An 11,752-nucleotide genomic window follows, 5' to 3' on the forward strand; every position below is an offset into this window, starting at 1 on the left:
ATGCCTATACTGACAGTACCATAATTATTACACCATGTGATTACACGTACTTCGTGACACGTAGCGAGGTATGTAGATGCACATGTAGTACACACTTTCATTAATTAATGTTTCTGTAATAAAGCCGTATACAAAATAACAATGAAGGTATGATTATAATTAGTTAATAGTATCGTACAAAGCCTCTGTTTCTGGTTGCAAAGCATTAGCGTACAAAGCCTCCAAATCCTTCTTTTCCGTGTTCGCATAAACCCCACATTCGGCAGAATCATAATCATGACAGTCGGACTCGGTGAGACTAACCTCCCTAACTCGAGTCATCTCTCCCTCCTGCCTCACCACCAAATGGTCGTAGTTGACCGTCTCACTAGCAGAATCAGGACTAGTACTGTTGCTCTCGTATATATGAGGTAATTCAGAGCCTTCCATTGTGGCTAGTACAATCTCAGCGTCATCTTGCTCAGATTGATTCAGCGTGGAATAATGAAGATTGTCTACATCGTCAACACTCGACGCAAAGTGTCCTGTTCCCGTGATCTGCTCGTACTTGTGATCTTGGTAGCTGGCTGTGGTGGACTGTGTGCGCATAGATTCATCTAGAGTGGAGTAGTCACCCATGGAATTGAAGAGGTCCACGACAGAGCTACTTTTGGGTGATAGGACACTGTGTTGAATATTGCTAGATGATCCGTTGCGAGGATTGAGGTGACAATAATGGCTGACTGTGGGTATGCGACGGCCGGCTTCGTCATATATTGGGTTATCAAATCGACTATGGGGACTATGGGGGCAGGAGTTCATGTCCGCGAAGGTTGGGTTGTCCACACTGAAGATTTGCTGTGACGACGAGACAGTCTTGTCAGATTCTTCTGTACGTCACGGAGAAAGAGAGAGAGAGAGAGAGAGAGAGTACTTTAATACGTATCTAGAGTTTTATAACACTAACAATTACAAGTTGGTGAAGGAGCTCATTTAACTTGTTACTAAGATTTTCATTACCCATCAACTTCATAGACAAAACAGTTAGTATGCAAACATGAATGTACTCCTGTTAAAGTAACACAAGCAAAACCAACCGTTACTGAATGAGTTGATGACGAGTTTCCTTCGATTTCGTTGTTTGACTATGCAGAGCAGTGTGATGAGGAGACAGATTATCACTAAGAGCAACATCCCACTGGCTATGGAGCCACCGATGATGGGTCCCATCAGACTACTCAGACTGAACCCACCACTTCCATCTGTGCATACATGTAGATAGTGAAACTTGTGAACACGAAAGAGGCTTTAAATGTGGTTATCTACTGATAGGTGGGAATATAAAGCTATGATACATTGTACGAGTGCTTTAAGAACATTGCTGAGAGATGATTGGTTGCATCAATGGTCACATATGTATGCTTTGCTGTAGCATGGAAATTGCTTATTAGTAAATGGATAAACTCTTGATAGCTGAATAACTTTCAGGATCTAATTTCATTTCCATTATGGTTACACAAAAGTGCATAATTATTAACTCACCTACTACTTCACAGTTTCTTCCGGAGAATCCATTGATGCACAGACATATGAAGTCTCCAAGATTGTTCTATACAAGCATCAATGTTTAGATTAGTATCTTCATCTTCGTACAATAAGGATTCGATATGCATCATGTGATACTCACCTGACAGGTGCCATTGTTGAGACACGTCTGTCTGATACATCCGTCTAACTCAGACTCACAGAATCGCCCTTCAAATCCTCGAGAACACTCGCACTCGAAGTCCAAATGCAGATCCTGCAAAATAAGCGTAAACGAAACTTTAGAGTAAATATTAATAGCTAAAAGGACTGACTTAGTTACAAAGACACAATAAGGACACATCCCATACCAACTGTAACTAGGCACAATGCAGCCTTACAAATGACGTTGTTTGGATTATTTGACCCCTACAGTCAATTAGTGAAAGTCACAGCAAAGCACACACCTTACAAATGGCTCCATTCTTGCACACATTTTGCACACATTCATCTGTTTCCATAGTGCAGGTCTTTCCGTCAAATCCCTCCCTACAGATGCAGGTGAAGTTGTCAGGTCCGCTATTCTCACAGTCACCGTTGTTTAGACATGGGGAGGTGTGCCCACAAACATCTAGGTCTGTGTTGGGTACGTACAATTAACACACGTCGTGAGTTAAGAAATATCTTACGATCAGGACATCACAAACTTTTCCCCTATTATTTCTGATAAGGGTGTTAGCTCTAGTATAGACAAAACCAAACTATAAGTTGTGCGTGGTTGTTGGTAGTTGGGCACACTTACCTATTTCGCAAGAAGCCCCACTGAAATTGTTAGAACAATTACACTCAAATTTGTTTTCCAGGGTAAGATCAAACACGCAAGAGCCTCCGTTTGCACAACTTGCCCGACCAGTACGGCACATATTCAAATCTGTATGAAATTAAACAGTACAGTCTTTGAAGAAGGGTAAGTTGGGTGAGAGCAGTTGAAGCACATCCAATGCACATAATTATACGAGGAATGATTTACAAAAATGGTTGTTGTTTATCTCATACCAATGCACATAATTACGAGAATGATTACAAGAATGGTTTGTTTACAGTTTTGTATATTACATAACAATGCACATCATTATATGAGAATGATTACAAGGATGGTTTGTTTACAGTGTTGTATATCACATACCAGTGTCACAGGTGAGCCCAGCATAGTCCTCAGGGCAAATACAGTAGAAGAAATTCTCTGCAGTTTGGTTGAACACACAAGTGCCTCCATTTGCACAACTTGCCTGACCAGTACGGCACATATTCAAGTCTGTATGAGATTAAACAGTAGTCTTAAAGAAGGGGTAAAGTTAGGTGAGAGCAGTTGAAGCACATACCAAGTACACATAATTATACGAGAATGATATATTATACACACATAATTATCACACATACCGGTTTCACAGGTGAGCCCGGCATAGCCTTCAGGACAGATACAGGAGAATAAATTCTCTGCAGTTTGGTTGAACACACAAGTGCCTCTGTTTGCACAACTTGCCTGACCAGTACGGCATATATTCAAGTCTGTATGAGATTAGACAGTAGTCTTAAAGAAGGGGTAAAGTTAGGTAAGAGCAGTTGAAGCACATACCAAGTACACATAATTATACGAGAATGATATATTTATACACACATAATTATCACACATACCGGTTTCACAGGTGAGCCCGGCATAGCCTTCAGGACAGATACAAGAGAATAAATTCTCTGCAGTTTGGTTAAACACACAAGAGCCTCCGTTTGCACAACTTGCCTGACCAGTACGGCACATATTCAAGTCTGTATGAGATTAAACAGGTAAAGTTAGATGGGAGCATATACCAAATACACATAATTGTACGAGAATGATCCCATTATCACATACCAGTGTCACAGGTGAGCCCGGCATAGTCCTCAGGACAGATACAGGAGAAGCGATTCTCTGCAGTTTGGTTGAACACACAAGTGCCTCCATTTGCACAACTTGCCTGACCAGTACGGCACACCCTCAAGTCTGTACAACATTAAGTAGTTAATGATTCATTGATTGTAGGTACAGAGTGTCAACACACAGTAAATTCCTATTGTATCACTGTGTAGAGATTTGGTGTCACAATAATTGCTATACTTCACTGTTCGTATGCACCCTAACAACAGCATGTGAATATGATCCCTGATTGAAGCCACATACTAGACACATGCAGGATACTCTATGGCTCACCTATATCGCAGAACTCTCCAGAGAACTCCTCCATGCAGACACAGCCATCAGTGGAGTTACAATAGCCACCAGTGGAGGCTGCCAATACATGTAAAGCCAGTCACTTATAGAACCATTTAGAATAATTACTGTCTAATGCACACAGTTACGTATAAGTCTTGTGCCATTATCAAGGAAGTAGTTCAAAAGCAAGAGATGTATATATTTAGCTCAGGAACCGTATACGTGGCTATTGTATGGAGCACATAACTGTAGAGCTAACACCCCATTCGTTCACCCACACATCTATCAGATATTGTAAGTGCTGAAATTCAATGGCTACACTGATTGATCTGTGTGTAGTCAAGGAGACATAATTATAGAGCAGGTAAGTGTTGCCTAGGAAACTTTTGATGTGATGAATATCAACTTAACAATAATGTACCACTAGAACATACACAAAACCCATAGGGACGCTACCCAGTATAAACACTTACAGCATCCGTCTGACAGGAGGCATTGAGTGCAGTTGGTTGAAGTGTTGTTAAATCCTTCTAGACACAAAATATTGCCACTGCTATCACAAGTAAAGTGCCCCAAATCATTGTCTCTTGGGATGCAAAATACTCCACAATCAGATCCATAGAATCCTTCACCGCATTCCAGTTCAAAACTAATCTGGAGAAACGCCCGTCCATTAGTGTGGGTAACACTTTCTATTCTACTAATTGGTATCGTTTGAGGATTGTGGGATATGTTTACAGGTACAAAGAGTTCCAATACGAGGGGGTCTGCTTCATCAGATGTCAGCTCATCATCAACTCGTAACAATAGTTCAACAGCACCCTGAATGTAAATAAGAACACACACACATGAAAGTTATCAGGTTCCAGTAATTGAGTTAAACGGTCACCTCCCAACTCACAAATAAGTGAACAAAGAAGTAATTGTTACTCACCGACCAACTGCTGTTAACTTTGAAAATCACTGGATTTGCAACCACTGATTCCTGAGAGAATGATATGACGTCACTGTTGATAAAGCTAGATTGATACTCTCCAAGTGAGCAGGTGCCATCAGGCTCTGTAGGCAAGCGTAGACAGAAAGTGAACTGATTGATGCAGCTAGACATGCATGTAATGTTTCTGTCACAGCAAAATCCATTCGCTTTACTGTGTGCAGAATTGGAGTACTGATGGAGATTGACTCTCAGTGTGTATGAAGCTTGTGTGTGTTCCTGCATATAGAAAAGACAAAATGATCATAAAAATTATATTGAGTGATGAATAAGCCACTTTTAGCTATTGAAAATATTAGCCAACTTGCCACTGTGGTCAGCATGAGTAGGAAGCAGGCCAACAAAAGGCTACATCTGAGCACAGGCCTCATTGTAGTGGGCTCTATAGAATGAATGGAGAGCCAAACAGTGGTTGAAACGTGCAATACGCTTGCTGCATGCGTATATTGTAGTCTATAACTAGTATATAGACAATGTATAATAACCTTACCGAAAATCACTAGATGAACTGATAGAGACACAGCTAGAGTCGTGCTTTTCCTGCCTTTCTCTCAGTGTTGATAACTGAATTATCCTCTACAATTATAAAGTGTTATGCACATTTAATACATCTAGAGTTGTCTAAAACCTTAACCATTGGAGCACACAAAAGAACAGACTTAGGTGGGCTAGGCTAAATCTTATACATACTATACTTATACATACTATACTTATTCTACTTACAAGATGTACTATTTAACAGCTTACCTGTACATGTATTACACTGAAGCAGACAGTATAGTTATCCAACGGAACACAAACTAGAGCACAACTAAACACTTTTATCAGAGCTACACCGCGCATGCGCATTAATGTAGGGCTTCACAACAATATTTTATTTAGTGCAGTACTGTAACCACAATGTAAATGGAAAATTCCTGAAACTACTGTACTGTATTGTGTAATTGTGTAGTTAACTGACATCTACTGATGGACAAAAAAGTAAAACACACACCATTTCACCTTAGTTGGTGTTAGTTCTAGCCATAAACTGTTGCAACAAATTCTCTTTCTCCTTTCGTATGAGAGTAAGTTCAGTCAGCTCTTGTTCTAGCTTGTTGCACTGTTTTTTCTTCCTCGTGTACAACTGGTTCTCTCTGAGGTAGAGTCCCAAGCCCCCACCAATGAACACTCCTCCACTGATTGCCATCACTTTACCAAACATTCCCATGGTAACTTGCTATGGAGAGGCGGAGAAGCTCCTTACACAAACCAGAGGGTATAGCTAAGGGCAGTGATCTTAATAAATCAAACAGCTTTAGCGCTAAATCTAAGCATCTGTCATAACATATTCTGTCCCCCCAGACCAGGATAGCCACACATATAGTATTAGTCCGAAGGGATAGAACAGATACCACCCGTAATATTTGGTCCTCCAGTCTATTGACAGTAGATTATGTGTTTAACGTTTATTAGGGACTTTTGCAGGTCAGTTTTAGACAGCTATCTGTCAAGATGATATCCTGAAAAGAACAGAGCGGCTATGACATGCACCCAGTGACTGTGTACAGTATTATAGCGGGTGACGCATACTTGACTAATGGAAGGATAATTAATTTAGGAAAGACTACCTTCGAGCTGCCACAATTATCCACTTCAATTACTCTGGCCATTTCGGCATTAAAAAAGACATGGCACAGACTAGCAGAGTGATTACATTGGAGTCTGGAAAGATGGCATATAGAATTCCTAAACAATATATAATTGTAGAAAGATGCTAGTCCACCATTCCCCGACCTCATTCCCATGTCAAGGAGGCTAACCATTCCCATGCAGTAAGACACAGAGAACAGAGAGCGTGAACATGTAGCCGCTGACCAGTCCTTGTTGGAGATTTTCGAGAGGGAGGAGTGCACCCAATGCTTGCGGTGCCGGTGGTATCACAACTGTTTAACTGCTTATTAATTAACTGAATAGGACCAAATATTTCGGGGCATGCACCTCGAGCTCACTCTACTCCGACAGAGATTACAAAACATTTAAGATCTACCAGATAGCGTACTCAGAACATAGAGTGAGTCTACTAGGTAGACTAAAGGCATGCTTAATAGATCTATCCTCTCCAATCAACCTTGCAAATTAATACTCACATGTGCAGTGTGTAGTGGTGTACCCAGAGAGCTCAGTTGCAGTATCTATCGTGATAGTACAGGGCTAGACACATGGACAAATGGCTAGGCTAGGCTAGAGAGTTGACATGGCTAGTCAATCTACGCTCGGTAAAGATCATCACAGTTAGAACAAAATAAATTATTTTAAAAAAGCTAAAAAGCATTAATTAAATCAACACTTAATACCACACTAAAAAAAACTGAGCAAATTATATAAGGCTCATTGCCCTACGTCATAATGAGACAGTGCTTTGGGGGTAATTTTTCCGGGAAGTGTGTTTGTGTACACAGGTTTATCTTGGGGAGGTATTGAAGTTGAAGTCATACTATCCAAAGGATTTTCTATGTAGTCATAGGGATGCGGTTTCGCTGAGGATGTTGGAGGCAGTACTGCATAAGGTTGAGGCGTTTGCTCTTTCGGTAAAAACACAGTGTCATCGTAGAGTGTTTCATTTGGAGGCAATACCGTCTGTATGTGTGGAGGAGGGTGGTCAACGTTAGACTCGTCCAGCTGGTCGTAAATGACGTCTTGCTGGAGGATGGGTTGGGTAGGGAAAGCCGTATCGTACGTACTTCCTCCAGGCATTTGTCCGTCTCTGATCTTTTCATATGCCACCCTAGACTTGGAGGGATGTCTCGCTTTCATCTCGAGCGACGGGTCTGTGTTTGGGAGGAAAGCTTCATCGTAGACTGGCTGATCATCTGGATCGGTGACTACAGCCGAGTTAAATGTTGGGATTGGGGGTACGGGTTGCAGTGTTATACTGGTCTCTGTGAGCTTACGGACACGGGAGTGGCTTTCCTTCCTTTCCTTTTGTGGAGTAACCTCTTTTGAGAATGGCGATTGCCGCTCAAGTGTGTCATACATGTACACTGGGGTGATTTCATGATTGCTGTCAGGGAAATTGGCCGAGTCATACGGGATTGGGGGTACGGGTTGCAGTGTTATACTGGTCTCTGTGAGCTTACGGACACGGGAGTGGCTTTCCTTCCTTTCCTTTTGTGGAGTAACCTCTTTTGAGAATGGCGATTGCCGCTCAAGTGTGTCATACATGTACACTGGGGTGATTTCATGATTGCTGTCAGGGAAATTGGCCGAGTCATACGTGGGGCCGTCAAGAGTGGATGCAAACTCATTAGTGCCCATCCTAACCGTATGTAAGGATGGGCTAACACTTGGATGACGTAGCTGCGAGTATGTATCTTGTTTTTGCATCTTGGAGGACTCATACATATCATTACTGAACATGTGATCGCTTGACGTCCCAGTTCCCGGTTTTGAGTCCAATCCAGGGCCGTATATCGGATTCTGAAATTTGTGCTCAGCTGATGATCCCGTTCCTGTTCCTGTTCTAACTTCATCCAGGTTGTAGGCATTACTATGACCTGCTACACCTGTGCAAAAGAGAAAATGAGAAAATGGTAACAATTTTTGCAAAATACTCCTTCTGATCTCTGCAAACTTCCACAGTACATTCACTGCTTTAGGAAGTAGGAATTGTCCTATACAGGTTTATGTACACAAGCAGAGCAGGTGCCCTAAATGGAGGCGTTGCTAGGAATGATGTGGAAGATTGGTTTACTATGTCCTGTAAGCAATTAGGTCACAGACAATACACTGTATTGTCACATAGCAACAACTCGACAATACACACAGTATTTGGTAAGTAATGTATGTGATAAAATCTAGAGTTCTTTAACTACACTGGCGGCTTCCATAGTTCACCATTACAAAGCCATTCTTACAACGGATACCTACAAGTGCAGCAGTGACACTGACATTGTTGACAGTAGTATTAGTGACTACAGTAAACTGAAACCACTAGCTGTCACTTTACTATCAGCTAGTGATGTTTTGTACCTAATCATTGTAGGAACATAACCTACACATTAGTAAGCGTTCATGTCTCATGACATTCAGCTTGCTTACCTGAGATGTTGACTTTCATGTGACTTCTGATTTGAACTTGACACATGAGTACACACACAATGATCACCAAGACGATGATCACCAGGAAGAGAGCTCCGCCCACTCCACCAGCTATACCAGCCACCAACGCCAGACTCACGGCACTTTCTACAGGGGGAGAAAGAGGATGTACAGTCATGTAGCTTTGATTGTTCAAAGGGAACATCAAAGCATTTAGTTGATGGGAATTTAATTACCTCATAATTATATCCCTCCATAATTTATGGGAAGATTATAACAATTAATAGCTGGGTAACCATGGGGAACAGTGAGACATCTGTAACTACATGTAGTTTCCAATAAGGTCAATGCCTCTAATATAATTAGTGGCTACAGTGCACACTAATAATTATGTGAGCCATTACATTGTACTATACACTCACCAGGTTCACAGTTACTTCCAGTGAATCCAGACAGACAGGTGGTACATCTTGTGGATATGTTTCGTTCAGAAAGACACACTGTACAGTCACGGCTACTATCATACCCAGGCAGACAAGTGGAGCAGCTGGAGCCGAGATCGCGATTGCCTATGCACTCAGAGCAATTTGTGGTAGGGTCAAAGTTAGTGGCCAAGCATGTTTGACAGAGTGTTGCTGGGTCCCCTCCTGGTAGAGCACACACACTGCAGTCTGTATCAGTGAACCTGTCTGGTTGTAGGCAGAGGGAGCAGTCGGTAGAGGGGTCTCTGTTGGGTAGGCAACTAGTACAGTCCGAGGTGATGTCCCAGCCTGGTAGACACTGGGCGCAGTTGGTAGAGGGATCTCTGTTGGGTAGGCAACTAGCACAATCCGAGGTGATGTCCCAGCCTGGTAGACACTGGGCGCAGTTGGTAGAGGGATCTCTGTTCGGTAGACACTGGGTGCAGTTGGTAGAGGGATCTCTGTTGGGTAGGCACTGGGTGCAGTTTGTCTGAAGGTCATAGAGTTCCAACAAACATGATGTACAACCATCAGAAGGATTGAAGTTTGTGTCCAAGCATGATTCACAGTTAGTGGTTGGGTCATAGCTAGTCTGTACACAAATGGAGCAGCCTGTAGTATTATCCAGGTTGTAGAGGCAGTCGTTGCAGGCTACGAAAGGTGAAGGGTCAAATCGGTTATCAGTACATGTTAGAGTGCCATCAGCTTGACATGTCACCACTCGTGGATTGTTCTGAGGTGTTGTGGTACAGTCAGATCCACAGAAACCAGGAGAGCACTCGACTCTGAAACTCATCGTCATGTGAGATATGTCGTGGTATCCAGTGAATGTCATCTCCTCTGTGAAGTCTGCTCCAAGTTGGAGGTTGTCCAGGTTAATCAACAGACTGTCTATTATGTTCGGGAGTCGACTATCCACAGCTTCTATAAAGAACTGTATTTGCCCCTGTATTAAAACTTCATCAAAATGGTAGGTGAAATGAATCTAAACTTACCATCCACATAGTAAAATCTGGTTTCGAAATACGTAAAGGATTGTCTGTTACTCCCAGTAGTGCTGTTGGACCTTGACTGAATGTTGTGCTCATTTCACTGAATGGGCAAGTGGAGGACATTGCACAGTCCGTGAAAAAATATGGAGGGTTATCAGCATTGAGTTCACTGAGTGGTCTTGTCTCCAGTGATGCACCAAATGGTCTGATGGTCCAACGGAACCTCGTGTCACATCTCCCCTCTCCTGTGTTGTCACAGTTGGTGTTTGTGAATGGCTGATCATCACAGCACACTGGTACTAACAGGTCAGCACTTTCGAAATTACTCAGTGGAGCCACACATTCAGCACACAGTCCGGTTGGGTTGGTGTAGTTGACCAAGTTGACTATCAGTATAAATTCACCCTGAACCTGTCACAAGAGCACGAATAGTTACCTCCACATATCACAAATTCCACTAGAAAGTAACACATAATCAATATTCAACTGTGAGCTCAGTATGGAGTCAAATTTCATGTAGGAGAGCACGGAGGTGGTTAGATGTATAAACACAATGCAGCAGTAGATGACACTACTGTACCAATCTTAAAATCTACTTACAGCTCTGGGCGTGGCCACTAGTAAGGCTCCGAGTAGTAACACACAGAGTTGATTGCCCCTGACGTCCATTGCTCGTACAGACACACACTAGTGGAGAGTAAATATTGAGGACAGGGCATTCAAACAATGAACAACAGTTACATAGTGTGTGCTCGGTAGTAAGCTAATGTTTATATTGTATGTCTCTTGTTTTTGAGTGGCTCAGAATCAACACAGGGGGTATGTTGGCAACATTGTTGCTCAGCTGTTTTAATCATGTTAAAAACCTCAACAAGTGCTTGTAAGCCAATTACGTTGGCAGCCACTTGAGAAATACTTAAGTTGGAGCTGCTTGCCAACTATTAAAAATACTGTACATGAAGCCAGAGTGTGGAGTACACACGTACGTACAGGGATGCAATAAGGTTTAATAGAGCAACAGAAAGAAGAGACTGATCTCATATCGTTGCTAAGAATTAGATCTAGCTTGGCTTGATTGAAACTGATATTTCACCAAGGAAAGGGGAAAGTTAATAATCATGTCTCCTACACTCTCCTACTATACTGTAGACACATGTACATAGGTCTAGATCTGCCAGTCACTCACCAAAACAAGAGGTCAGGTATATACTGGATCGAACCAGACTGACAGTAAATTGTGCCGAGACTTGAACAGCTTCAGCCGATAACCTATATCTATGGCAACTTTAGTCAACGAATAATGATTAAGCTAAATTGGGTTTTACCCCGCCCCTGTTGTGGCTCTTTTTGTTGTAAGCTTAGATCTAATCAGAGATATTCGAGAAGATCTCTGATCTAACAATTATACTGCACATAATTATGTATATAATATAAGTGCATAGCAATGTCAAATATCTGGACTCCAAAGCGCGGT

The 11,752-nt window shown here is 42.1% G+C and overlaps 2 protein-coding genes across 3 annotated transcripts; both read right to left on the reverse strand.

Moving 5' to 3' along the window:
• Nucleotides 1-108: 108 nt before the first annotated feature.
• Nucleotides 109-7,016, reverse strand: LOC135348777 (delta-like protein C). Of its 2 annotated transcripts, XM_064547106.1 has the most exons (17): nt 6,875-7,016; nt 5,748-6,009; nt 5,236-5,321; nt 5,054-5,127; nt 4,686-4,964; nt 4,225-4,573; nt 3,749-3,826; nt 3,413-3,541; nt 3,199-3,327; nt 2,944-3,072; nt 2,690-2,818; nt 2,306-2,434; nt 1,971-2,140; nt 1,667-1,780; nt 1,522-1,588; nt 1,077-1,241; nt 109-869 (listed from the first exon to the last, which is right to left on the reverse strand). In XM_064547106.1, the coding sequence occupies exons 4-17, from the start codon at nt 5,114-5,116 to the stop codon at nt 160-162; spliced, it is 2,640 nt and encodes an 879-aa protein (XP_064403176.1). In that variant the 5' UTR covers nt 5,117-5,127; nt 5,236-5,321; nt 5,748-6,009; nt 6,875-7,016; the 3' UTR covers nt 109-159. The 2 variants fall into 2 exon arrangements, with proteins under 2 accessions (XP_064403176.1, XP_064403177.1); XM_064547107.1 differs by lacking the exons at nt 5,748-6,009; nt 6,875-7,016 and adding an exon at nt 5,493-5,593.
• Nucleotides 7,017-7,018: 2 nt separating this feature from the next.
• Nucleotides 7,019-11,600, reverse strand: LOC135348772 (uncharacterized). The gene is made up of 6 exons (XM_064547097.1): nt 11,465-11,600; nt 10,879-10,965; nt 10,282-10,689; nt 9,248-10,232; nt 8,826-8,972; nt 7,019-8,290 (listed from the first exon to the last, which is right to left on the reverse strand). Exons 2-6 carry the CDS (start codon nt 10,945-10,947, stop codon nt 7,116-7,118), a joined length of 2,784 nt encoding a protein of 927 aa, XP_064403167.1. The 5' UTR covers nt 10,948-10,965; nt 11,465-11,600; the 3' UTR covers nt 7,019-7,115.
• Nucleotides 11,601-11,752: the final 152 nt, after the last annotated feature.

Source organism: Halichondria panicea, chromosome 15, assembly GCF_963675165.1.
Source record: "Halichondria panicea chromosome 15, odHalPani1.1, whole genome shotgun sequence".
NCBI lineage: Eukaryota > Metazoa > Porifera > Demospongiae > Suberitida > Halichondriidae > Halichondria > Halichondria panicea.

Excerpts from the sequence above, each read along its gene's own strand:
- LOC135348777 (XM_064547106.1), bottom strand. The coding sequence starts at position 5,116 with ATGAGGCCTGTGCTCAGATGTAGCCTTTTGTTGGCCTGCTTCCTACTC. Across the intron at positions 3,328-3,412 it reads CGGGCTCACCTGTGACACTG|ACTTGAATATGTGCCGTACT; the intron begins GTATGTGATAAT and ends AATCTCATACAG. Across the intron at positions 1,589-1,666 it reads TCAACAATGGCACCTGTCAG|AACAATCTTGGAGACTTCAT; the intron begins GTGAGTATCACA and ends ATGCTTGTATAG.
- LOC135348772 (XM_064547097.1), bottom strand. The coding sequence starts at position 10,947 with ATGGACGTCAGGGGCAATCAACTCTGTGTGTTACTACTCGGAGCCTTA. Across the intron at positions 10,233-10,281 it reads CAGATTTTACTATGTGGATG|GGGCAAATACAGTTCTTTAT; the intron begins GTAAGTTTAGAT and ends GTTTTAATACAG. Across the intron at positions 8,291-8,825 it reads CATGAAAGTCAACATCTCAG|GTGTAGCAGGTCATAGTAAT; the intron begins GTAAGCAAGCTG and ends TCTTTTGCACAG.